The sequence below is a fragment of the Lepisma saccharinum genome, chromosome 13, assembly GCF_977018435.1.
Source record: "Lepisma saccharinum chromosome 13, izLepSacc3.1, whole genome shotgun sequence".
NCBI classification, from domain to species: domain Eukaryota; kingdom Metazoa; phylum Arthropoda; class Insecta; order Zygentoma; family Lepismatidae; genus Lepisma; species Lepisma saccharinum.
The window spans coordinates 49505049-49532490 of record NC_139241.1 but is presented as its reverse complement, the minus strand read 5'-3'; the positions used below and the strand labels follow the sequence as shown (position 1 = coordinate 49532490).

Here is a 27442-nt window from a genome sequence, read left to right as displayed (position 1 = left end):
TCCTATGTTTTATCCTAGGTAAGATACAGATCAGCCCATCATTCATTAAACGCTGAGGTAGAAAAGGGATGCAAAAATAACCAATGTGCAAATACATATAGTCAAAACTATAAACATAATAACACTGAAAATATTTGCTTGTAGGTTATGAGCTCACAGAAGATCAGAAGTTGTGTGTTGTCCCTGAAGCATTTCTTGTGTTTGCAAGGAAAGAGGATATTCATAGAATCAGCCTTGAGAATGGCCGTAATGAGGAAGTGATACCAGTGACTGGAGTTAAAGATGCAAGGTATGTAGTCGTATGACAGTAGAAAACTTCTTACGTCACTTGCTAGCAACATATTTTGTTAAAAACCATAAAAAAACACAAACAGCACGATAAAGAACACTTTAGCTCTGATGGTGATTCCGAGACTGAATCGAAAGCTTGGAAGAACTCCTAAAGTGTTTTTTATCATGCTGTTTGTGTGTTTTTTATTGTTTTTAACAAAACATATGTAGTCTTATCATTGTCATTTAGTTTATCAAAGTCTTATTATTATTAAGAACATATGTACACTTATATGGAATAGCCAGATACCCCCTGGAAAGTGAGTAGGACCAATACACATTGTGTCCTGGCAACAGGAACATTGCGATCTAGAATGTGTATACCTGCCAAAGCCATTGGTATGAACTTGTGGCATGAGCTTAGTACTGGGCACATCAAAATCAATGAACCAGACACGTACCTTATGAGTAGGACCACATATATATGGTGAATAAAACATCAAGAATTTGGTACAAAAACTGGGCACATTTCAGGATAAGTGAAATATAAAATGGCAATCCTGTGTTAAAATGGTGAATATAACCCTAAATTTGACTTAAAAACTATACTTATTACACAAAATAAATTTTCCCTTCTATTTGTCAGAGTATAAAGTTTATGCTCGTGTAAAGGAGTCCATTTTGCGTCTCAAATATTTACAGCAGAATTAACTAATTTTCCATGTTTTGCACAACTTGTAGAATAATTGAGACTTCAGAGAGTGTCACATCAGTAAATAAACTCCAAATTTCATGTTAAGGGTTTTTTTTTCCCATTTTGCAGTTCATGTCACATCATTTCCTGAGGAAATGTGGCAGGAAAATGCACTTCACACCTGTCATAAACATGAAACACAATGTATTAGTTCACATTTCATATTCAATTTTTTAAATTAAGGTACTCACGTTTTCCACGAAAGCTGTTTTACATTATTTTCTATTAATTTCAGAGCCACTGCCACCATCCTCGTTGACATTCGTTGTGTTGTTGCTTGGCGCGTTTCTGTTGTTTTTCCTAAACTAAACAGTGACTCCTACAGTACCAGTCGCAAAGGACCCCACAGACAGATACAGCAAAATAGTGAAACGTGCAGTGAAAAGCAGGGCTATACTTGGACAGGAAGACCACAAATTTCTCCTCAACCCCTACCCCTCACCTGCCATTGCTTATGGCATCCCCAAAACACATAAACCAAGAATTCCCATGCGCCTCATAATAGCTGGCTTCAACCACCCTACCATACATCTTACCAACTGGCTCAAAAACAAAATATCTCAATTCAACCACAAGCTCTCATATGTATTTCGCAACAGTGCCAATGCCAAAAACCTGATAACATCCATAGTGCAAGCAGATATGCTAAAATCGCAAGCATCGACATAGTGGACATGTATAATTCAATACCCATAAACCTACCCCTAACATCAGTTGAAAGGTGGCTGACCGTAAACAAAGTCCCCACACTGGAAGTAGCCGAAACTGCCAATTTCCTAGAAGTGTGCTTAAGACACAATTATTTTCAATTTGAAAATAATTTCTATGAGCAATCTGAAGGCCTTGCCATGGGAAACCCACTATTGGCTCCCATAGCAAACATGTAGTAATGCATTTGGCTGAAAAAAGCATACTCCAAACTCCGGTACTCAAATTCATCAGATATGGACGATACGCTGATGACACCATAGTCATATACAAAAAACCAGAAGAGATCAACCTGTTGTTGGAAAAACTAGATAGTATCCACCCCAGACTAAAATTCACCATAGAACATTTAAAGCAGGGCAAAATCAATTTCTTGAACCTCACCATCAGCCGCGGGGGAAACAAATTCACAACCACAGTTTTCAGAAAACCAGATGCAGGCAACCAATATATCCATGTGCTATCCAACCCTCCACCCAAGCAAAAGGCCAACGTATGGCTAAACTTCTTCCGAAGAGCCTTATCCTACTGTTCCAGAGAAAAAGACCTGAGGGATGAGATAGCAGCCATCACGGAACTGGCACTAAAACATGGAAATACTGAATGTCAACTCTCCTCATGGTGCAGCAAAGCTGAAATCCAAGTCAGACAAATTGCACCATCAACGCAACCCGCTCCACCATCGCAACCAGATCCCAGTAACAAAACCAAGTGGTTTGCCTTTCCCTACCATCCTACCACATCCAACTGCCTTACCAAAGCCCTCCGCCCCTACAACATCCAAATAGCACACAAACCAACCTCCAAAATAGCTGACCAACTAAACAAACATAAACGGTACTTCCTCTCCTCCCTCAACAATCCAGGCATCTATGATGCTGAATGCTAGTGCAAAGCTCATTACATCAGCAGATCCATCAGGCCCATCAGTGAGAATTCAGCAGCACCTATCAAATGCAAAAACTGCCCAACCCACCACCGGACTTGCCAAGCATATCAAATTCCACAACCATAAAATTGAGAAAGTAAATGTCAAATACAAAGCACACACACTGATCATAGGCGTAGCTACGGGGTGTGCCGGGTGTGCCTAGGCACACCCTGATGGGCTGCTTTATCAAAGAGAATTAAAGACAGATATTTCAATAAGAGGGAAAATAAGCGGCAGTTTGTAAGAAGTTGAAAATGTCATTACTTGGTACAAACGTGTGCATTATCGCTGATGAAACGAGTGTCTATAGTTTTTCGATTTTTTGTTGTCATTGGAGAAAGAAGATATTTACTGCATTCTACTCTGTACTGCAGCGCTTTTCTTCTATACCTGTCACAAGCTGCACGCGTGAGAGAGTGTTTTCTCCAAGCTTAAACAAGTTAAAACTAAATTAAGAGCAACTCAGAAGCAAGATAGATTGGAAGCCCTGCTCTTGCTATTTGTGGAACAGGACAAACTTAGTCTATTGATGTAAATGAAGTTATTGATGAGTTTAAGAACATTGAACCCTTTGACAGACGTCTCTTGTTATAGATGATGTGTATTTTGATGTATTTGTTTGTAACATTTATGAACATTTTGCGTGTGTGTAATTTCTATGCAATTTGATTTTTTCTACTACACATATTCAGAAATTTCCAACACTGTCATTTAGTGAATTTATATTCCTTTACAAAGATCAGTGCAGTTAAAGAGCCAAGTGATTGTGTTGCAAAATATGCTATTAAAAAGGTGCAAGACCTCATTTTTTTTGTGCACACCCAAATATAAAGTTCTAGCTACGCCTATGACACTGATAGACACAAAAATTAAAGAAACGCACGCCATCATGCACTACAACCATGAACTGAACATAGATAGTGGTCAGGCACACCACGCCTGGCTTCCATTACTGCAGCAATTAAAACCGGTGAACAGCAGACGACATATACGCAGAGCAGCACACCTAGCGGCGATTTAGGAAAAAACAACAGAAACGTGCCAAGCAGCAACACACGAATTCCAACGAGGATGGTGGCAGTGGCTACCGAAATTAATAGAAAATAATGTAAAACAGCTTTGCGGAAAACGTGAGTACCTCAATTATCTATTACCGCATCTCTCATTCCCATAGTACGAACAATTTTTTTAGTTTTTAGTTTTCCGTCAAAAAATAAATATGTATGCCTCTAAGCCCTCTCCAATAATTTAGTGTTAATGTACACTTTATTTGTATGAAACATATATTTGTCCACACACTTATTCTCCTCTTTTTCTGTGTCTGCAAGACTTTGAAAATTATAATTCCTGTAATGCTCTGTAATATTTTTTTTAGTTATTGAAACTTAAAATATGAGAATGCCTTGTTATAAAATCATTGAAACTGTTGTTGTTTTTTTCAGTGCACTAGACTTCGATATAAATGATAACAGAATTTACTGGACTGATGTTAAAGTAAAGGCTATTACGAGAGCGTTCATGAATGGGTCTGAACTGGAAAAAATTGTGGAATTTGGACTGGAACTACCTGAAGGTAAGTAAATATTTGAAGCATGTACAAGCAGGTTGGATATAGCTTCCTCTTATCTTCATTAGATGGTATAACAGCTCTTAGATAAACATGCACCTCCATCAGGGTAAACCTCATTCCTTCCAATACATTCCTTTGTGCTAGACAACTTTCGCTCTGCTAGCATGTAAAGTCTGGTTAAAGCTTATTTACGTGGAAAAGATCTGAAGCTGTCAACAGTACCCCTCTCCTTCTCCTGATAGCTCAGGGCTTGGTTTACAGTATTATAAGATTTTTATTTGGTAAATTTGGTAACCTCTATTTTACGTTTTTCAGGGGATCATGCTGAGAAAAACTTAAATGTGGGAAAATGTAAAATCAAGCAAAATTTTATAACCTTTTTCTATGTTGGGACCATCGTGATTCAATGTATGATGTGGGAAAATGTAAAACCTGGGACACCTCTCCACCCACCTCCCCCCTGTTCTATGCCCCTTTCTGAAATTTCCATATGAAAGTTAATTCTCCAGTGATCACCACTACCCTTTCGATGTAGATGTCCTTACAAGAAGTGGTGACCACATGCTTCGTTGAGATTGTGTGACAACTAAGGTCCAACTTTTCTTAATTTGGTTCAGGTCTGTATAGGTTTTTCAGGGTTCGGGTTTTGGCCCAACACCCATGTTCCTGTTTCCTTCCACTTCCTTTGTGGCTGAGAGTACCCTCAGCTAAATAGCTGCATTCTTATATCACTGAAAGTTATATTTTTGTGAATGTCCCTTCATCAATTTCATGCAATCATCATTCATCTTCATTGCAATTAGCCAAAAGTGCTAGAAAAGCTCACACACCTCACTAATACTAAACTCAGTAAAAATAAAACTAGTATAGTATGTTAGAAGAATTACTATATGTGTAATTATTTTGTAACATGCTATGAACATGCGTGTAACATGAATGGCAGAAAGTGAAAGGACTGTGTTAACTAGCTCCGCCATGAGCACAATCGGAAGAAGAAGGAACTATGCCGCCTGCAGCAAGACAGTACACTCCTTATGAAGCCACCAGACGGGTGGTGAAATCGATCGCGAAAGAAATTTACACGGAAAAATGAAAAGTAAGTTTATCAGAGTTAATTGCCTATCTCTGCGTAAACCGCCAAACAGATATCTTTAGATACAATGCTATTATTCAGTGTGTCCATATTATTGTTATTATTATTGATATATATATATATAAGGGATGGGCCGATATGAAATTTTGGCCGATACCGATAAAGTACCAATATAAAATTTGCCGATCCGATATAAAATTAGAAATGGTCCTTTAAGAACCTGAAATGATCATTGATCTCCTTAATAAATGTGTGGTTCAAGGTGACTGCAGTGCAAAAGAAGTTGAATATTTAGACATTTACTTTTTTAGAAAGAAGGGCATGGAGATTATCCATAAAAATTACAACAAAATGGCAGAATTTTGCACTCTAAGATATTTATTGTATATTGATATATACACTGATATGCCTATATCGGCCGAAACCGATAGAGTACCGATTAATCGGTCCCATGCTATTATTCAGTGTGTCCATATTATTGTTATTTTATATATATATATATATATATATATATATATATATATATATATATATATATATATATATACCGTATTTACGCGTGCGTGTATAATACGCACCCTCGTTTTTGATGGGGAAAAGCAACAAAAAAATATATCTCGTATATAATTCGCAGTACAATTCAGGTTCCAGAAATGGCTTTCTTAGCGTCCGACTAACATTTACGTATTTCATTTAAAATTAATCAGTAGATCATAAAAACGATCCTTTCCTTGCTTTCGTAGCTGATGCATTCACCACGCGACCTTGAACTTCCAGATGTTGGGCTTTTCATAGGAGAGGGGGGAGCAAAGTTATCAACCACCCGTTCAAGGTCGCAGTGGGTGATTCTTACAATAGATGGATGACATCAAGGCAGCATGAACTCGCATCAAGCGGGAGGGTGAAACGTGCGTCGCTTCCGATTGTTTGTGAATGGGTTCGTGAGGCATGGAACTCCATCTCCCTTGAAATGATGATCAAAAGTTTTAAGGTAACGGGGAATATCGAACTAGATGGATAAAAGTGAGGACATTTCAGACTGCTTGTATTAGTAACTGGGAGTGAATGACGAAATTAAGTGTAAACGTTATTTATTTATTTACGTGAGTCAAGCCGCAATAGCGCAGTAAATATACAGTAATTATTTCTATTTGGTAAGTGTTGATGTAATTATTTTACCTTAATATTTGTTACAGTCAACTCTCGATACAACGACCTTTCATAGTTCCCAGGAAAAAGGTAGTTATTTCGAAGGGGTTGTTATTGGAATTTGCACCAAATAGATAATCGGTCAGAATGAATGTTGGATTTAATACGGGTCCTATTAGAGCATTGTCTGTTACAAGATGAACTGGTAAGATAAGATCTCTCGGAAGATCTCACCTTTCTAGGCACAAAAAAAAGGGGCTGTAAATTTCGTTTTGGTTCGGCTGTGTAAAATACGTCGTAAAAATGTCATTTTCCTTCCTTCGACCAACTTCTAATTCACCCCTCCCCCATTCCAGGGAGCAGTCCTTCCTCTTCCTCGACTTGCATTGTAAGCCAGCCTGAAAAAGGAAACGGGCAACTTGCGATCTATTTGCACCAAATGCATATTCCAAGACACATTGAACAGTGTCGTACTCGATACTCATTTTGGTTTGGAATTATATTTCACTAAAGTGAAACTGTATATTTAGTCCTGATTAGACCAAAAGCATAAAATGAGCTCACAACAAGCTTTATGAAACCTGTGCATTTTCAGATATCAAAATGGGAGATCTTTATTTACTCTCACGTTAATCGACAATAATCGGTGTCAGCTTATACATTGAGCATTTTTAAAAAAATCGTTCGCAGTTTACACATTGAGGTTCTGAAGATAAAGGTGCAGAACATGAAGTTGTTTTAACTTTTTCTTTCTGAAGATCGAATTTTGTTATCATCAAATCAAAACAGCTTTGCGAGATACAAAACAATGACTTGCTTTCGGCGCTGGATGAGTCATTGCTGTTATCCACAAGGGACAACTTCGCACATGCTAGACAAAACACTGGCGCCAGTTGCAGCGTAAAAACAAGGCGACCGGCTAGAAGTTCGAGCAACAGGTGGTCAGGGAAAATCCTCCGTATTTCAAAGATAACGCAACTGTCGAAGGCTGAACTTTTATCAGCTGTGTGAAGAAGAAAGAATAAACCCTTTCTTTATGTTTTACCTTGCAACAGACAATAATACGGGCATTTTTTCAATACAATAGCATTAAAAAAAGAAAAAAAATAGGACCTGAATTCTGCAATTATTACATTGCCGTGCAGACCAGTGGCGGAGAAAGCTGAGTAGGGGGGGCATTTTTTTATATTTTTTTTTATACTTGTCCTATGGTTTTTGTTCGTTTTCAAGAATGCATCCAGAACTGGTTGACCATTTTAGAAGTCAAAGGAAAGAAAGAGTGGTCCACTTACACCCTTGCCTGTAATCAGCCTGTGTGCACACACGAGCAAGAAGACAATCGGCATTGCCCCCCCCCCCCCCCCCCTAAACGTTTGCTGAGAAGAAAAGAGGGAGAAGTCACTCTGCCAACGGAACACTTTTGGCAAATATTAGGACATCGGCACAGTCATGAAAATGTATAAAGTGGTAAACGGGAGTTATGATGCAAGTAAGATCGAAGTGAACTTTTGCGGAAACCTGGATGAAAATGCATTAAGAGTGTTGATGATCTTTAGTTGGCCTATGTGGCTTTGATTATCTATAACAGTTTCACTTCTTTATGAAGTGTTACAGGGAACAAAGAATACGTTTTGAATGAAAGCGATTACCGGAAGTTGTACGCTACAAAGTCGATTTAAAATAACATCCAAGCATATTCAATCTCTTCTCATGTATCCAAGAGCAAACGAAATCACAATGGCAAAACAAGCCTGGCATGTTGGGTAGCAGCCGTCGGCTGCGGGTAACATTGGTACGCTTGGGGGAGGGGAGGGCAGAGGTCAAGTGCTATTGGATATAACTGAAGCGTGGTCTGGTGTTTATTTTTTAGATCAGACCCACTTGCGAGCGGTAGAGTGCTTCTGAAGGGAACGAGTGCAAAAAACATATTTTTCGCCCGATCTCTGTTCATGACCATGTCTAAGGCGAAAACAATTTTTGTGGAAGTTATTTCTCCCGCGAAAAATACCGCTTGATACGTCTCCCGTGTGACGGGAGGCGCGTGCTTGAATGCCGCCAGAACGGGTGCTGCTTTTCTCGATGTCGCAAAACTTTCCATTACTAAGTGACAACTCATGGAAAACGGCCATTTCGCATTAAAAAGTTATTTTTTAAAATTATTATTGCTAAAGAAAGGCAATCTGTAGATATATACATGTTATACGCAGTGACATAGTGAAAAAAATGCGTGATTTCATTTTGGCTGTCTGAATTATTCCGTGCATAATACGCACTACAGTTTTGAAGGGCAAAAATTTTGGAAAAAAGTGTGCATTATACACGCGTAAATACGGTATATATATATATATATATATATATATATATATATATATACACATACACCGGGTGAATCACCTAAAACTTGCACCCCAAATATTTCAGAAATGGAAGGTGCTATTGATGTGCTGTTTGCACAGAAATGAAGTGTAACCAAGGGCTCATAAGTGTAGCCAATACACAGATTTTTATAATTAATAGAATGTGTATTTATTTTAGAAAGTTACATTTTTTTCAAATGGAACAATGCCTATTGACAGTAATAAAATAAAACTAGAATAAATTAGAATGTCAATGGTGTTTCTTTCATGATTCTAGTACAAGTAGTTTTTGAGCTATCGTAGTTTGAAAATTGTACAGAAAATTGTACTGAAGCCACCAGATGGGTGGTGAAATCGATCGCGAAAGAAATTTACGTGGAAAAATGAAAAGTAAGTTTATCAGAGTTAATTGCCTATCTCCGCGTAACCGCCAAACAGATATCTTTAGATACAATGCTATTAATCAGTGTGTCCATATTATTGTTATTATATATATATATATATATATATATATATATATATATATATATATATATATACACACACACACTAATGATGGAGACAGTAAACACTTACCACACGAAGAGAAATTATTCTATATTTCGCGATCTATGTCGCATTTTCAAGTTGAAGAAGAAAGATCGGCGTTACGAAGAGAAGAGGCACAGAATACTGACCGTAGCGTCTCTACGATCAGTGTTGCCAGAAACAGTTGATAGATGACGAGAAGTACTTTCACCAGTGTTTACTGTAAGGTGGGTGGGTAATTTTGGGGAGAGGAAAGGGTTACTGGTTGGCTAGGTTGAGTCCCGGGGGGGTATAGTGGCGTGCGTGCCTGTTATGTAGGCCCTTTCCCAGCACCTGCGGAAAGATGTGTCAGAGCGGGGGTGTAAAAGATGGATGATGGCAACACGGAAGCAGTTATTGAAGGTGGTGTTATGGCTGTTGGTGTGGATGGCAACAGTGAAATCGGAGTTTTGGGTGGAGGAACGGTGATTATTAATCCTTAGGTTCAAGGGGGTGGAGGTTTCGCCTATGTAGAAGTTGCCGCAGATTTGGCAGATGAGGGTGTAAATTAGGTTGGATGAGTGGCAGGTGCCCTTAGGGTGAAGGGTGAACTCGCCTGCCGCTGTGGGGATCAGGAGGGTGGGCGAGGTGATGAGTATGGGGCAGGTCTTGCATCTGGGTTTGTTGCACCTGTGAGCTGGGGGGAGTGGTGTGGATGGGGTGGGAGTGTTTCGGACCAAGATGCTTTGGAGGTTGGGGGGGGCGACGGAAGACGACCCTGGGTTTATCCCGAAAGATGTCCCTGGTATCAGGATCACTGTGCAGGATGGGGAGGATGGAGTGGAGGGTATGTCTGATTTTCGTAATATGGGGGTGGTATTGGGTGATCAGGGTTGGAGGGTTGGTTTTAGGTTGTTTGGTGCGGTTGTGGGAGTTGGCTCTGGTGATTTGTTTGTTGATGAGGGTGGAGGGATAGCCACGGTTGGTTAGGGCTTGGTGCAGGCGTAGGTTGTAGTTTTGGCAGGATGAGGGGGATGAGTTGAGGCGCTGGCCTCTGAGGGCAAGGGAAAATGGGATGGCTTTTTTGGTGTGGTAGGGGTGTGAGCTGGAGTAGTGGAGATACTGGAGGTGGTTGGTCGGTTTAATATGTATGCCCCCCCCAACCTCCAAAACATCTTGGTCCGAAACACTCAAACTAGCCAACCAGTAACCCTTTCCTCTCCCCAAAATTACCCACCCACCTTACAGTAAACACTGGTGAAAGTACTTCTCGTCATCTATCAACTGTTTCTGGCAACACTGATCGTAGAGACGCTACGGTCAGTATTCTGTGCCTCTTCTCTTCGTAACGCCGATCTTTCTTCTTCAACTTGAAAATGCGACATAGGTCGCGAAATATAGAATAATTTCTCTTCGTGTGGTAAGTGTTTACTGTCTCCTTCATCATTAGTGTTTATCCGCCCTTCTGGCACCTTTTCTGATCCTATTCCTGTATATATATATATATATATATATATATATATATATATATATATATATATATATATATATATATATATATATATATATAAAATCAAAGAAGGTAAAAGTAAACACTCACTGGACAGTAGAAAAATTCAAAATTTTCGCTAACTTCGTAGCATCATCGGTGTGAGGAGAAAGAGATGGAACCGCAAGTTGGGGCCCTGCAGAGTTGCCAGGTCACCATCGAAGAAGAAGTGGTGCGTAGAACGAAAAAAAACACTGTTTCGTCACCAGACTCGTCGTAAACTGTGAGTGTGTAGGATGAGTTGGGAGGGATGGGATGGCTTGGGACGGAAGGTGGGTGAGGGATGGGCATTACTGGGTGGCCTTGTTCAGGCCAGGTGGAGTGGTTGCACTCATGGCCGATATATAGGCCCTCTTTCATCTTTTGCGAACAGAGGTGTTGGCTGGTGTGGGTAGGAGATGGATGATCGCTACCCGGAAGCAGTCGTTGAAACTGATGTCGTGGTGGTATGTGTGGACGGCGACAGTGAAGTCCAGGTTGTGGGTGGAGGAGCGGTGGTTATTGATGCGGAGGTTGTATTTATCCACCCTTCTGGCACCTTTTCTGATCCTATTCCTGTGGGTTATATATATATATATATATATATACAAATTATGAAGGAGACAGTAAACACTTACCACACGAATAGAAATAATTCAATATTTCGCGATCTAAGTCGCATTTTCAAGAAGGAAGATAAAAGATCGATGACACTTTGAGTAGAGGCACAGAATACTGACCGTGGCGTCTCTACGGTCAGTGTTGCCAGAAACAGTTGATAGGAAACACGAAGTACTTTAGCCAGTGTTTACTGTAAGGTGGGTGGGTAGTTTCGGGGAGGAGAGGAAAGAGTTACTGGTTGGCTAGGTTGAGTCCGGGGGGTATAGTGGCATGCATGCCTGCTATATAGGCCCTATCCCATCGCCTGCGGAAAGATGTGTCAGAGCGGGGGGTTATATATATATAGTGAAAGAGGAGAGAGGAAACACTCACCGGACGCAGAAAAACTTCAAATTTTTGTGATGGTATGTCACATCTTCAGGAGTAGAGAGACGTTGTAGAACTTGGTGATATGGATAAAAGCAAGGAGGGCCAAAAGGGCTAAATAAAAATCAAAGAAGGAGAAAGGAAACACTCACCGGACAGTGGAAAAATTCAAAATTTTCGCTAACTTAGTAGCATCATCGGTGTGAGACGAAAGAGACGGAACCGGAAGTTTTACATTTTTCTGCATTATGCATTCAATTTTTATGGTCCCGACACAGTAAAATGTTATAAAATTTTCCTAGATTTTACATTTCCCAGCAATTTAGTTTTTATCTGATTGGTCACCTGAAAAACGTAAAATCGAGGTTTCACTGTATGTAGGATTGTCCTTTGAAACTGTCACTGCTCATGAAGTCCTTTATTTGTCATTTATTTTCAGTACTATCAGGTTACTAGACAAAGTGGGGCCTTGGCCACCGATAAATAATTCCCCCAGGCACTCTCTTTATATCCCACTTTAGGCTATAACGATGCATATCCACTCTTTCCCCATACACAACCTGTGTTCAGGAACTACTGACAGATGACAAATAATACACCACCCTGAGGATGGAGAAAGAAGCTGTCTCTGAAACATAGATAGAAAAGGAAACTAAAACCAGTGGTTAAAAGTCCAACAATTGAACATGAATCTGTGTGATGAGCTACAAAGAAGAATGTGTAAACATATGTTATTTTATGTACATTTTTTTAATGCTTCCTTTTTTTTAAAATAAAGAAAATGTTGAAACATTTGCAGCTGAACACACTGTATTATTGCAATATTAAAAGATTATTAAGATTACTAACTCAACCTTCTTATATTTAGTAATGTTGTACCAGTGTAAACCTAACTTAATAATTGCTACAATATTTCATATTCGTTTTGCACTTCATAAGTTTCTCTTTCTTTGTAGGCATGGCAGTCGATTGGTTAGCTCATAATATATATTGGGCAGACACTGGCAGCAAGCGTATTGAAGTTGCAAGGCTTGACGGCTCATCCAGAAGAGTGTTAATATGGGAAAATATCGAAGAACCAAGAAGCCTTGCGCTAAGTCCAGGAGATGGGTATGTTATGGGATACAATATTGTGTGTATGTAGTTGCCCAAATACTTTTTCTACTGATCATTGTTGTCAAGTCCTAAGTTTAACAATTTTATAGTGCCATAATGATTTGGTACACACAGAAGATGTACTATGTAGAAGTTAAAGCCAAAAGTGCAGGCTCGTCCAGGTCTTGAACGTAGTTCTCTGATATATTGTGGCTTTGCTCTATCAACTGACCTATCAAGCAAGTCCTGGTTTTGCCTGATTTTTCCCTTGCTCTGTTTTAGCTAAGTATATGGCATTTTGTATTACCGGTGATACCACACCAGGATATGTCATAAGTGGTTTATAGGAATTTCTTGTAATATTGTGTATAAACCATTTTTATCTGTCGCACAGCATGTGCAAGAATGGTCTGGCATATCATAAGCTACAGTGACATTCCTGAGAGCTGTTCAGAGAAACTGCTCACCTCCATGGTGACAGAAAAGTGAAGTAAAATAAACCAAGACAATCAATAAGTGTTCAGAGAAACTGGAATATTGCCACTCAAAAAACACTAAGATGCTGACCAAGGCAGTTTATTAAGATATAAAAACACTTAACATGTAACGTTTCAACCCTATATAAGGGTCTTCCTCAGATGAAGAACTAAACTAAACTAGTGTTTTTAATATGGAAACAAGGCTTAATTATATTACATTTGCCACTCACTCGACTAGCATTTGAATTCACGCTTGTAGCTGCACATCCATGTTATATCCACTCTGAATAATAAATTCTGAATAATAAGTATTCTAAAAAATATTTAAAAAGAAAATATTTAAAAAAAATACTAAACTTATTTTACTTACGAGTAGTGAGTATGTAAAATTTCCGTACAACGTTTCAGGAATCAACTGTTCCCTTTATCAGGTTTCTTCATGACTAGCAAGATCGCCTCATGGCCAGGTCAAATTGAATTAAAAACAAGGATAAAGGATATAGGAATAACCATGGTACAAAAGGAATCCTAAAAGCTTGCCCAATCTTGCCCTGTTAAAACTTCCATACCCACTACCATCCCTAGGTAAAACCACAAAAGTTAAAAAGACCTTCTTAAAAGAACATTACGATTTGAAAAATTAAAAGATACACGCCAATACACTTTCGCCCGTGAAGGTTCCGGACTGCCTTCTCGCAGAATGCAGGAAGTTGTCAGATTCCACTCCCCACCCACAAATTTCCCCTTCCCTCCCCCTACCTGCTTACGTCACTTCGTACTCGAAGTCACAGGTTTCCCGAACCTCACGAATTACATCCGGGGTGATATGAAAAACCTATTTTTTTATACTCACGCTTTTCCCATCTTTTAAACATCCTAATCCAAATCTCATCAACATTTCCATCGTCCCTATTTAATTTATTAGTCCTATCTTTGCAGATGTATGCAACCTCGTAAACATTTCTGCTAGTAAAATAAGTTTAGTATTTTTTAAATATTTTTTAGAATACTTATTATTCTGTAATTGTGAATAATTCGCACACACACAAGATATGAGACAATAAATTCATAGCACTGCATTGAGCAGGTGGTAACTTCATCATATTTTACCTTATTTTGAATTTTATGCATTAACTAACATGTATTGTAATGTTTCTTGCAGGTATATGTATTGGAGCGACTGGGGAAAATCACCCAAGATATTCAAATCTTCAATGGATGGTTCCGGGCAAGCTATATTTATCAACAAAGTGGGAAGAGCAAACAGCCTCACGATTGATTTTAGCGATAAACGACTCTATTGGACAGAACTTGATGCATTAGCTATTCAGAGTTCAGATTTAGATGGGAAGAATGTTGTGTCTATTGTGACCGACAACATGGCACAGCCATATGGTTTAACTCAGTACCAGGTAAGTTGTGTTCAAGTGTTTGTAATGATATGAAAGTCTTTAGTGAGTCAGTATGGCATATCAGTATGTAACTTCATACACTTTTGCCAGATAGAAGTACGTGGGGTGACCTCTCTCCCACTACATTCAGGCTTGGGCACATAAGGTAACAACCAGGATAATTTTCTGATGCCTCCAGCATCAGAACGACTCCAGGGATGTTCCGAGTGGATGCAACAGAGCTTTTTCTGATGATGGGGGCTCTACTTTCGAACACCTACTGTAACGTTTTCATTGTAGAGTGTTATGATACTCTGTAGTAACGTCCATATTAAATCTAGAAGCCACATCTTTCAGTTGTCTCATTCCACTCTCATAGGCAGCCCCAACTAGTTTTGGCTTATAACTTTTTAATGGTGCGTTTCCGGACCGGTGTTCCTCATCTCATATTGGTACTTGGATCAGTCTTCATCCACCCTGCAAGTTTGAATCAAGGTCACGGAAACACCCTGTATAAAAGCTCGTCCCTGATGTCTCTATCCAAGAGTCAATTTCTCTTCATTTACTTTAAACATGGGAAGTGAACATATAAAAAACTTGGTTAAGTGAAATTCTAAGTGTGCTGTTTAGCTAAAATATAGTAACTTCCTGCACACATGTTTAAATACAGAAATTGCCCTAAGACTTAGTCTGGAAAACTGGAAATTTTGTTTTTACAAATTTGTAGACTGCACTGTTATTTGTGGATCTGATGACTAAGAAGTTTCCTACTACACAACTGTGACTGACGAAGCTTCTTCGCCTCCTCCTTCTTGCCCCTCTTGACAATGCTACAATACTGTGACTCACCCTGCAGTCCACGTGTGCATACGAGAATGCTTGTTTGCAAATATGCGATAGGTTGGCCAGGCCTGATTAAAGGGGTTACTTATCTGTAATAATATATAGTTTTAAGTTTCTATCTAAGTAATTTTTGCCATGTTAAGACTTATTTACTGACATTCTCTCATGTAATTTGTTCAAAGATACACCCTAACGGGCCATTGATAATGCACCCATAATTTTAAAAACATATCTATCAGAGAATTTATAATGAGTAGGGGCATGCATATTTTGTTTTTGACGAAAAAATGAAATGTTAAAAAACACATTGAAGTGTTAATTTTTCATGTTTTTGAAAGGTGTGAGATGCATTTTGCTATTATGTTTTGTCACGAAATAATGCGAAATGAACTGCAAATTGCAAAATAAATTCTTAAACACGAGATTTAGAGTTTGTTTACCGATGAGACACAAGTTTGTTTACCGATGAGACACATTCTGAGGTCTGAATTAACCTGCAAGTTATACAATTCATGGAAAAATGATTAATTCTGCTGTTAATATTGGAGAAGCAAAAATGGACTCCTTTACACAGGAATAAAGTTCATACTCTGATAACTACATATGCTATTAGAAGTGAAACGTTAATTTTGTGTAATGTGTAGTTTTAAATCAAATTTAGGATTATATTCACAATTTTAAAATCAAAATGTCTTTTTATATAGCACTTTTCATCCGATTTTTCACCGCTATAACACCGAAATTTTATTTTATTTACCGCTTTTGAACCCGAAATTGACTCTCTTTTTGTACCAAAGTTTTGCTGTTTTATTTACCAAAATTATGTGCCTCTAGTAATGAGCTTAACATTGGCACGGATCATTAGATGTATAATGTGCAAGTAATACTATATCAGTAGCGAACACTCTTACTTTGTAATTTAGGGTTTCTGGTTCATTTCCTGAGTGGTTAGGATCCCAGGAACTGTCCATCCAATCCCAAGAGACCTGTTGTGGCATAAAGTACACTTAAGAAACTGTTTTGAATCATACTGACTCATAGGATGAGTGAGCCTTTTCGAAGGCACTCAAATGTCAATTTCCCTTCCACATAGTACATCCTGGACTGCATTCTGCAAACTAATGATGCACTGGCATTTGGATTTGCATCCAGTATAATCCTCTGTGGGGCTCATGTTGTATGTTTGTGACTGTCCATACACCAATCCGACCTTATCACTGTTTGGCAATTAACAAAAAGTGGCAGAAAAGAAAAGTAAAGTCAGTCAATGGTAGTGTCTCACAGTATAAGCTAAACATGAATTATTTTCAAAGTGTGTGTTAGCGTAACAATGCTAATGTCATTGAACATATTTGAGTTTTGTTAATGTACGTGTGTTTTACATTTAACAGGATTTCATATACTGGAGTGATATGAAAACTGGGGACATAGAGAAGGCGAACAAAACCTCAGGAGGGAACCGAACAAAGATCCATCAGCAGTTGGAAGGAATTACGGATATTTCAGTATTTCACACGTCAAGACAATCTGGTTGGAATCCGTGCGTGGTCAGCAACGGTGGATGCTCACATTTGTGCCTTGTCTACTCTACCGATAACTCTCCTCAACCTCAGTACCACTGTGCCTGCCCAACACATTATGACCTGAAGGAAGATAATAAGACTTGTGTTGGTAAGTGTGTGTTGCATGTTGGAGCTTTTTGTTTTGTTTTTATTCGGTGACAAGATGGCAGTTTAAATTGATCACCAATGTCTTTTATAATGTCTTAATGGTAAAATTCTCGATAGCACCCAAGTTACAAAAATTTGGGGGATAAACTGAAAGAATCAGTTAACCCTTTTAGTCCCATTTTGCACAATCATGTGGAACCAAAGCGTGCTTTTGGTGGAAGGAGGGAAAGCAATCACGTCGCAGGCATACTGTGAAACACCTATCAAAACAAAGATGTGCAACACGGAACTGATGACGTGGCATGCTGCACTCAGGAACTGTTCTTATCCATGACAACCCTAGATGCTCACTCGCCAGACAATTCAGAAGTTGGATGGGAACTTTTTGGTGGTTCTTGAGACATCTTTATTAATTCTTGAAATTTCTTGTTTAATAATATCACGTTTTCCTGCACCTCAAAAAAAGCGCTTGTGTGTCAACAATTTGTAGAAACTGAGGTGTTGAAAATGGCAGTGTTGAATTAGCTGAACTCCTAGGTGGCGAACTTCTATGCTGAACGTATAAGAAAAGCATGTTCCACGGTACCAAAGTGCTTGGAAAATAATGATGACTACGTTGAAGAATGAAGTGGACATGTTTGTACACTTCGCAACATCTTATTTGACCGCCCCAAAAGAATTCTAAGTCCCGAAATCGTAAACTTAGCAACATTGCACTTCAGCTCCAGGTGAGAGTAGCCAACTTTGAGTAGGTCCTTCCACTAGACGATAAACGCTGCGGTGATAGGTTTTCAATTTAACACTTTCCATGAACGTAGAAACTATAAACCACTATTATAATACACAATCAAACAGATATAATAAATTGAAAAAAGAACCTTGAAGGATATTTACGATTCTGCTTGCTCGACTTGAAATTTGGGGGGTTTGAAACACTGAATAGAGTTTTTCTCCACCTGGAGGAAATTGCCATCAAGTTTGTGCAGAAAGAAGCAAATTTGTGAGGATTTTATGCTACATTTTATTTACAATACCTTGCATAATATCGAACAGTTCTAAAAAACATATATTTTCTTGTCGAGAAAATGTGCTTGAAACACAGGAAGGTGGGAGTCTTCATAAACGTCAACATGATTTTAAGGATATAATGTCATTAAGTTAACGTAGAGCAGTTGGTTAGGCGCTACTATCTTTAATTTTCATCAAGCGTGAAAGGTCGCGGGTTCAAATCCCACCCTCTCCTCTTTCTTTCTTTCTTTTTTTTGTTTGCTGAACAGATACCGTTGATATTAGAATATTTAAAAAATGAATCCGATGCACTGCGCATATTTCCCCTTAGAAGTTGGAGTTTCCAGGATTTAAAGTTATAACTTTTCTTTTTAGTTATTGTTCATATGCTATGTTAACACACACATCATGATTAATTCACAAATCACATATATGTATTCAGGATGCAAAATGTAATGTTATTTAAGTTACGTATTTTTGTTCTTCACTGACACCTAAAATATTGATTATTTGATTTCGATATACTGAAAAAAGATATACAGTTATGTTAAGTAGTGATGTAGTGCAGTTTTGTAACGAAGGAAAGCGTTTAATGAGTTCAAATTGCTAAGATTGGTAATTTTATGTCCGTTCCTTCATAATGACTGTTGTCAATCCTCTGACCACCATCTTACCATGCGTCTAAAACTAATAGTAAATCGCTTATTAACATAAATAAATTGTTATTGCGACGAAAGCCGATTCGATAAGAAACTACTAATAAGTATTTATATAGTGAGTGACAAACAAAAAATTCAAAACCTCATAATGATCGTTAATTCCTCACTGCTTTGTATCTAAAATGTTTGTCTTCTTTGAACAGAAAGTACGTGTATCAGATATAACAAACTTTCCCACTAACTTTGCAATATTCGAAACCACCATCACAGACTTAGCTCTACGTAACTTGAATCTGCGCATTCCATGTGGCATGTGACTTCCTCCTATCATCGAAATAACTTTCTCTTACTATTTCCTTTCCTCTCGTGAAATACAGAGACCAATGTTAAGTTCTTAGCACGGTGGATAAACTTTACACCCAACGATATAATCCTGAAAAAAATCCTGCCTAGGTGGAGAATCGATCCTACGACCTCCCTCGTAAGAATCAAGCATGCTACCTCTTCTCCAGGTAGCTCATGTTAAAATTTTCTACCAGTTTGAAGAAACCAATGCACACATAATGTCATATCTATAATTTCCTCATGGCAATTTCAGATAAAATCGAGAAATGCTGAAAGGGAAAAATGATGAACATGTCTATTGGCGTTTTGTCATATTTTGTAAATTGTGTAAAAATTCCGTGGTTTGAACAAGCAATCATTTAGTTACGAAGTGTTTTGTTGTTTGTTTAAAGTAGGAACAGGATAGCGAAAAGGAGTCCTTTAAACCAGACTCCAGTTGACAAGAAACTTCAGCTTTTTACCAAAAACTGTATGAAAAGAGAGAGGAACGTATATGTGTGAAATTAAAACAATGGAAATCTTGAAAGATAATACTAACGAACTTCAAACTATGAAAAACATATTTTCGTGGTAGAAAACTCCAAGTCATTTTCGAAATATGAACTTGATGTTTTTCTGTATTATGAAGTGGAGATATGGGACGATACGATCCCTCAGCAAGAGAATTTTAAGTAAGCTACCTCCAACTTTTTCAATGGTCATAATTACTAATTAGGGTCCGGAAGTTGATGAAAAATCGACTTTTTTTCTGACCCTTAAAAACAATGCTAAACCTGATATCATGTTCGTTTCCCTTCAGTTAGAGCCGGAAAACACTTTCTATTTTACATTTTATTTTTGCATTTTTCGGCCTTTTTTGGCTTTTAGTTTATTTGTCAGTATTTTAACAGTTTTTGTTGCATTTTTACTTATTTTTGAGGTTTATTTTTCTCCTCCCCTGTTGTTTCGTGCATTTTAAATGCATTTACTAGTAAAACTTACATATTTAGATGTCTTGACATGGTCCTTTTAGCAAATTCACCATGAATCGAAAATAAGGTCAATGGAAAATCATAATATTATTTTTAACTGAAATGTTTGGCAATGGATTAAAATACTTTGTGTGAAGATCTACTTTGAGGTTCTTTTTCTGGACACTATTATCGCTTTAATCTGTAGTTTTAAAGTAAAATTAGTCTCAATATTAAATGCAATTACACTCTGGTATATGCGAAGCAGTACTATATTTTCGAATGCTGGCCGACTAAAGTATCATAGAAGGCCCACTCTGAAAGGAGATGAATTGGTTGATTTGGTGTTTTAAGTCAACTTTATGCATAGTAAGGCTAATCGGGATTGGACCCACAGTTTAAAGTGGAATCCGAACCGAGTGCATAAAATAACGTGAACTATGTGATGTAGGGGGATCGTTTGCTTATGGAATGGAAGGTCATGGGTTCAAACCTACTTCTTTGCGAAATCTTTTTCGGGAAGTAAACGGCTTTGGACGAGAATGCTTATCTACGTTTCTTGGATATTTCCGTTGATATTTATGCGATTTATGTCCTGCATTTCCGGATGCAGAAAGTTAACATGTAAGTTCTTAGTATGTGTTAACTTATAACAGCTGAATGAAAGAAAAGTATTTCCTAAAATCCTGCCAATCACTGAAAGATTAAAAACATTAGTAGAAGCATTACTTGAGGCATGCACAGAGGCGACGATTATGGAGTGTGGAGGGGCAGATGACCCAGCACTATGCTAAACATTATCTACCAAGGGAAAGAAACTGTCCTTGCCCCCCTCCCCCAAATTGCCCCATTAGTTTTGGAACCCAATCGCCGCCACTGAGCATGCATCGCATAAATATTTACAGTAATATCATATAATGTTATATTATGTTATTAGAACACTTCGTACTCGGTAAATAGAAAGGAAAAAATAATAAGGAAAGGGTGGGATTTGAACCTACGATGTTTCGATCTTGACGAAAACAGAAAGAAAAGAAAGTGCTATCATCTAACCAACTACTCCAGGAGATTGGTAACAGAAAGATCAGTAAAACACGTTAATCTCAGTTGAAGCAACATTGTGCCGGAGTTTCGAACCATTTTTCGCCGAGAACCAAGGAAAAGACACACTTTGCAGAATCGTTTGGTGTTGTGCAAGGTATCTTTACTAAACATTTCGCATAAAATCATCATAAATTTGCCTTCTTGCATTCAAATGTGACCGCAATTCTTTCCAGGTGGATGAGAACCTGTTCAGTGTTTCACAATGCACATACATTTTCCTATTTTCAAATTCAGAACGAAGAATCTTGAAATATTTTCAACATTCGTATTTCTACTTAACATTTCTCTTGTCTGCTCATATATTTTATTACTGCTTTAGGGTACCTTTACTTTATGGAATGTGAAAGAATGAAAAAAAAAATCACGATTTCATTCATGAAGAAGAAATGTTGCAAAGTTGGCTACTCTTAGTTGGCTCTGAAGCGCTATGCTGCCAAATTTATGAATTCCGGACTTTGAAATTTTTCAGCAACACATGTTGCTACACTTCTTTTCTTGTTTGATAGAATCAGTCGGCCCTTTTTTAAAAATGCACCTCGTGCAATGCCCAGGCATCAGCTTAGTGCTAATCTGTAAAATTGTTATCACCTCTTCCCTAATTAGGAATATTTCTTGGATTTTACATTTTACTACATTTTAAGTTTGTCAGCCATCAGTCTCCGAAAAACATGTGTAAGTTAGGACTGAGCGGATACACTGCCACATGACACTTTCATGAAAAATATGCCAAATTCATAATTTTCATTCTTTTGTATTAAATGATTACCTTAGGTGAATTTATGAATATTCGAATTCAAGGATTTATAAATATTCTAAACTACTTTGATTTGTTACAGTTTTTAAATTTCACTGGGAATTCACAATAGTTTCAACTCAACAAGGTGTTAATATTATCTCGGCACTTATTACAATAAATATAATGTTGGAATCCTTATTTATGCATGATTAAAATTAATTTAACTTTTTCCCGTCTTTCGTTACAGCTCCTGAGTCTTTCATCCTATTCAGCCAGAAGAATGCCATAAGCCGCGTAAAGTTTGGTAGCAATGATTCACCAAACATCGTCTTACCTATTCAAGGACTGAAGAACGTTAGAGCTATTGAATTTGACCCGGTAACTCAGTACCTGTATTGGATTGATGGGAAAACACAATCCATAAAAAGATCCTACGACAACGGAACCCACGTTGGAGTTTTGTTGCTGAATCCAGCCGCAACTTCTCTCCATCTGTACGACATGGCGCTGGATCCCTATTCTCGCCTGCTCTATTGGACCTGCTCAAGGAGTAATGTGATCAATGTTACAAGGCTGAATTCCAGTTCTGTTGGTGTTATCGTGCAGAGTAAAGATGAAATGCCAAGAAACATTGCTCTGCACCCAGAAAAAGGGTACGTATGGAAATTGCGAAGAGTTTCAAATCGGATGTAAAAGTTAAATCTGAGTCAATCCTGATTGCGGTAAAAAATGTTTTTTGCCCCTTCTCTTTTGTTGTTAATGGTGATATAGAGTGTGTCCTAACCAAAGCGACTGATTTAATATGCTTAATATGCTCGATAAAAGATATTCTATATAAAATGTTTTTATAGTTTATTTTTGTTTAGATATTTCAAACAATGTTGGATAAAGATGATTCTCTAAAATAGCATATGCAGTTTTAACAACGAATGTGCAGATGCTGATTACCAATGTATGAATATCGGCCGAAATTGATGTAGTGGCATCGGAATCGGCAAAAATGTGATTTTTAAATCTGTACCGATAATACTAGTTTTGATTTAATAAGTTTTATATTTTAATTTTGTACAATTTATTGAAATTAGGTTGTGGATCTTCATCACTGTGGAGTTTTTGTGATAAAATTATTGCAAACTCTCATTCAAAGGATCAACCTACCTCAAAATCAGAAATAAAATAGACTGTTCCACGTGACAGGATCCGCTGTTGTATTGGAAATTCCAAAATGAGTATCCAAACCTGAAGCAAGTGGTGAGAAAATACTTGGGTATACCCGCTGCATCAGTATACTGTACAGTGAATGAGTGTTCAGTGTTGCTGGACAGATTTGGAATAAGAGTAGAAGTAGATCACTTCCAGAAGTGCTTCAAAAACTTGTGTTTCTGAAGTTGAATTTGCCAGCATTAAATTTACAACATTAAGAACAAGAATTCATTTTGCATTTCAAAGAACTGCTTGTCTACTAATGTCTGAGAATATTTATGTGTATGTATATAATATTCAATAGAAATGTACATAGCAAATTTATTTTTGTCATGCTGAAAATAACATTCCATTTCTGTTGAATAATCTTATGTATCAGAATCGGTTAAATATCGGCATCGGTAAATTTTCAGCTTCGTCACATGACTAGTTTTAACACTTTAAAATTGTGTTGTTATAGCCTGTTAAAGTACCACAGAATAGTGTGGGAATTCATCTCAAAATTTGTCTGGAAGACCTGGAAAAGTCAGGGCAAGAGACACCTTGCTGTTGTATTTCTACCTCTTTATTTTAATCAAGGCAGTGAAGATAAATAATGATTTGATAATGATGATGAAACAACAAATATAAACAGTCATGCTGTGGCTGTGACTCGAACCTACAACCTTCAGATGCAAGACTGTGAGTTGAGCACCTGGTCACTGGGGCTGCTCGAATGGTTTTAAGTTAGCGAATTTACCAATATTTTTAGGAATGGAACAGCTATTGCCTTTATAGGCATAATAAATGTATTGGTAAAGTTACCAATAATTTTACCAACCCGATATATCTGTAAATATCTTACAATTTATTTCAATATTCTGACATTTTGGTATAATCTTTATAGGTATAAAAAGGCCTAGCTTTTTTAAAAATATAAATGTCTAAATATGCATCTTCTTGTGCATAGTAGTCATCTTGTAAGATAAATGAGCCATTCATGTTCTTCAAGGACAATTTGGAATTTTATATTGGATTGTCAAATTTTATATCAGTACTTTATTGGTATCAGTCCAAATTCCATATCGGTCCACCTATAAATATTTTGATACGTTTCTGTATGCTGTTTTGAATTGAAATATACTTTTTTTTTTGCTACTGCTGCAGCAAATGTACATGACTATATTGTATTTTCAGTAATCCAGAAGTAGCATTTAGCCTTGGGATTTTACTGTATGAGATTGTTTATCTTTGAAAATTTAATTTCTGTCAAAATATTCAAATACAGGAATTGTATATTTTTATGGGAACTTTACCTTCAGTGTACATTGTTTTATATTTTATTTGCAGATATTTATTTTGGACTGATAAAGGTGGACCTATTCCTAGAATCTTACGTGCCAGAATGGATGGTCAGGACCGAAAAGTGATTGCAAATGCAAAAAACCCAGAAGCCCTGGCTGTAGATAGGAAAGATGATCTTGTGTTCTGGGTGGATGAAAAACGAATCGATTCATCTGATTTGGATGGGAAACTGAGGTAGTTACCACATTTTTGTTTTCTAATCTCTTACAGAAACAGTACAATGGTAATTTCTGTGGTAAGCATACAATTCATGAAATTGTAGTCTGGAGTGCTGTGTGTTTGATAGTCTCGACGAGTTGGGATGAAAATTTCTTGCTTCAGTTCCAAGCTTTTATTGGCTGATGAACTGGTCACATGTATGCAGACAATAGAGGATTTTTTTCTCTCCCGAAATCTTTATCCTCATGTACTGTGTAAAATAACGTCATGGTTGGTCATGCTGACAGATTTTCCCAGTCAATTGTGGTTGATTATATCAGTACTTTATTGGTATCAGTCCAAATTCGATATCGGTCCACCTATAAATATTTTGATATGTTTCTGTATGCTGTTTTGAATTGAAATATGCATTTATTAAGAAGGTGAATGACCATTTGGAATTTTGTATCGGTTTGGTAGAATATCGGTATCGGTAAATTTTATATCGGTAACGGCAAAAATTTCATATCGGACCCTGTTAAATAGTGTCACAAAATCATGACTTTTGTGTACTATTTTGTGGCTAGACAACAAACTGCTACAATGAACATGCACATTATAAGGTTTGTAAGGGATCAGCTGGTCTCTTACGTAACTAAATACTTGGTGCTATCACCTTCAGTGTAGGTGGTCCTTGGTTCTAACCATGTTGGGATCTACTTGATATTACTTACATCTCCCAGATGGCTTAGTGGTAATATTGTCACCTTGTAATCCTCGGTTGAGTAACCAATAGGAGGCACATAGTGATTCTAATCTGACTGTAAACTGTAGGTCCGGTCCCGATTAGACTTTCTGTGCACAGAGTGGGCTTCAAACAAAAACTTATCTACTGAAAGATCCCATGTCAGCCCATAAATGTTTTAATGATGAAATCAAATAGTTATGTTTCTTCATAATTTTATTCTTGTTTGTACAGAGCATTCAACATTGAAGATACACGTTCACCAGTTGCCTTGGCCGTGCATGGGGAGTACTTATTTTGGCTGGACAAAGAGTTGCAGCAGTTGGAAAGAGCCCACAAGATGAGCGGAGATGACAGAAGGGTGTTGGTGAGGAGGCTCATGTACTTGTCGGACATTCTGACTGTGCAGAATTCACTCCACTGGGTAAGTATGTTTTGCATTTTTTTTAAAAGATAAAAGGAATTTGGAGGTTACATTTGAGCATTCATACTCGTGTACTGCCTCAGAGGCTGACACACAGTGTTGCCATCACAGGTTCAAAGTTTTATCTGTAACACGAATAAACAATAGTTCTGTATTTTACAGGACTCGCACTTGGAGCCACTTAATTAATCTACCTTTTATAGACTTTCAGTAAATGTGCAATATTTTCAATCAACAGCCAGGAAAGTCAAGAAACACAGTGACTGATTTAGTTTATTCTGCTCCTTTGGCTAATTATGAAGATGAAAATGAATGGTGGTAAGATAAGCTGGATGAAGGGACAATCGCAAATATATAGAGACATCATGAGCCCTCATAAAATTAAACTGGCTCTGAGTCCAGACGACAGAGCCTCGCTAGTCTGCCAAATGAAGTCCAGAATGCATTAATAGTTACAGATTTAGTTTTCATCTTGACTAGTCTTTTGGTACGGGTTTTTCATTAAATACCGTATTTACATGTGTATAATGCACGTGCATGTATAATATGCACCCTGGTTTTTGATTGTTAAAAGTAACAAACAATTATATATCGTATATAATGCACAGTACAATCCAGGTTCAAGAAATGGCTTTCAGGGATTAGCGTTACATTTATACGAGACACATTCAGGACCGTTAAACTAGCAGTTAGCTGTACAAGACTTCTTCCATTAAGACATTTACACATATCATATTATTTGGCCAGTAATAAATTTTAATTATTATTTTCTTTTTCCTTATCTTTTCTTTCATCCACAGTACCATAAAAATCAGAACGTTCCTTCATTTTACGATTATCTTATTTCAACCGCATTGCACAGTAGTGTCACTATCTTGAATGGAATACTGTTGCTATATTCAGAAACGGTATAATTTAAGCGTTACAATGATATATAACATGATAGGGTTCTGTAAATATGAAGAATCAGTGCAAGTGTCACAAAATCATGGAATAACCCTGTACGGTTTCATGTTGGCTGTCCGAATATAATACGCACTACAGTTTTAGGTGGCAAAAATTTTGGAAAAAAAGCGCGCATTATACATGAGTAAATATGTAAATACTTTACCTAAGTAAGGGTCGAATAAATAAAAAGCTTAAGAAAGAGCTGTTTGGGAGACCTTGGCTCTGAGAGGGCTGTTGCAGCATGAAGTTTAGTTTCAATTTGTAGTACAGGGGAACCCCAATTTTATGTTCCCAAGTTTTACATTTTTTCACATTATACATTCAATCTTGATGGTCTCAACGTAGCAAAACATTATGAAATTTTACTCAAATTTACATTTTCTTGCATTTTTCGTTTTTTAGCTTGGTCCCCTGAAAAACATAAAATCGAGGTTCCACTGTATAATATTAAATTTGTATGCATACAATACAATTTGGAAATAAAATGTTTTGAGTACTATTTACTG

The 27442-nt window shown here is 37.5% G+C and overlaps 1 protein-coding gene across 1 annotated transcript in view; it reads left to right on the top strand.

The window, feature by feature from the left end:
* arr (low-density lipoprotein receptor-related protein 6) overlaps positions 1-27442 on the top strand; it is a 131378-nt gene that overhangs the window by 90178 nt on the left and 13758 nt on the right. The window contains exons 11-18 of the mRNA XM_083134147.1: positions 145-289; positions 4106-4236; positions 12811-12964; positions 14591-14840; positions 17054-17333; positions 22382-22787; positions 24667-24855; positions 25799-25988. Coding sequence (XP_082990273.1) covers positions 145-289; positions 4106-4236; positions 12811-12964; positions 14591-14840; positions 17054-17333; positions 22382-22787; positions 24667-24855; positions 25799-25988 — 1745 coding nt within the window. The remainder of the gene's footprint in view (positions 1-144; positions 290-4105; positions 4237-12810; positions 12965-14590; positions 14841-17053; positions 17334-22381; positions 22788-24666; positions 24856-25798; positions 25989-27442) is intronic.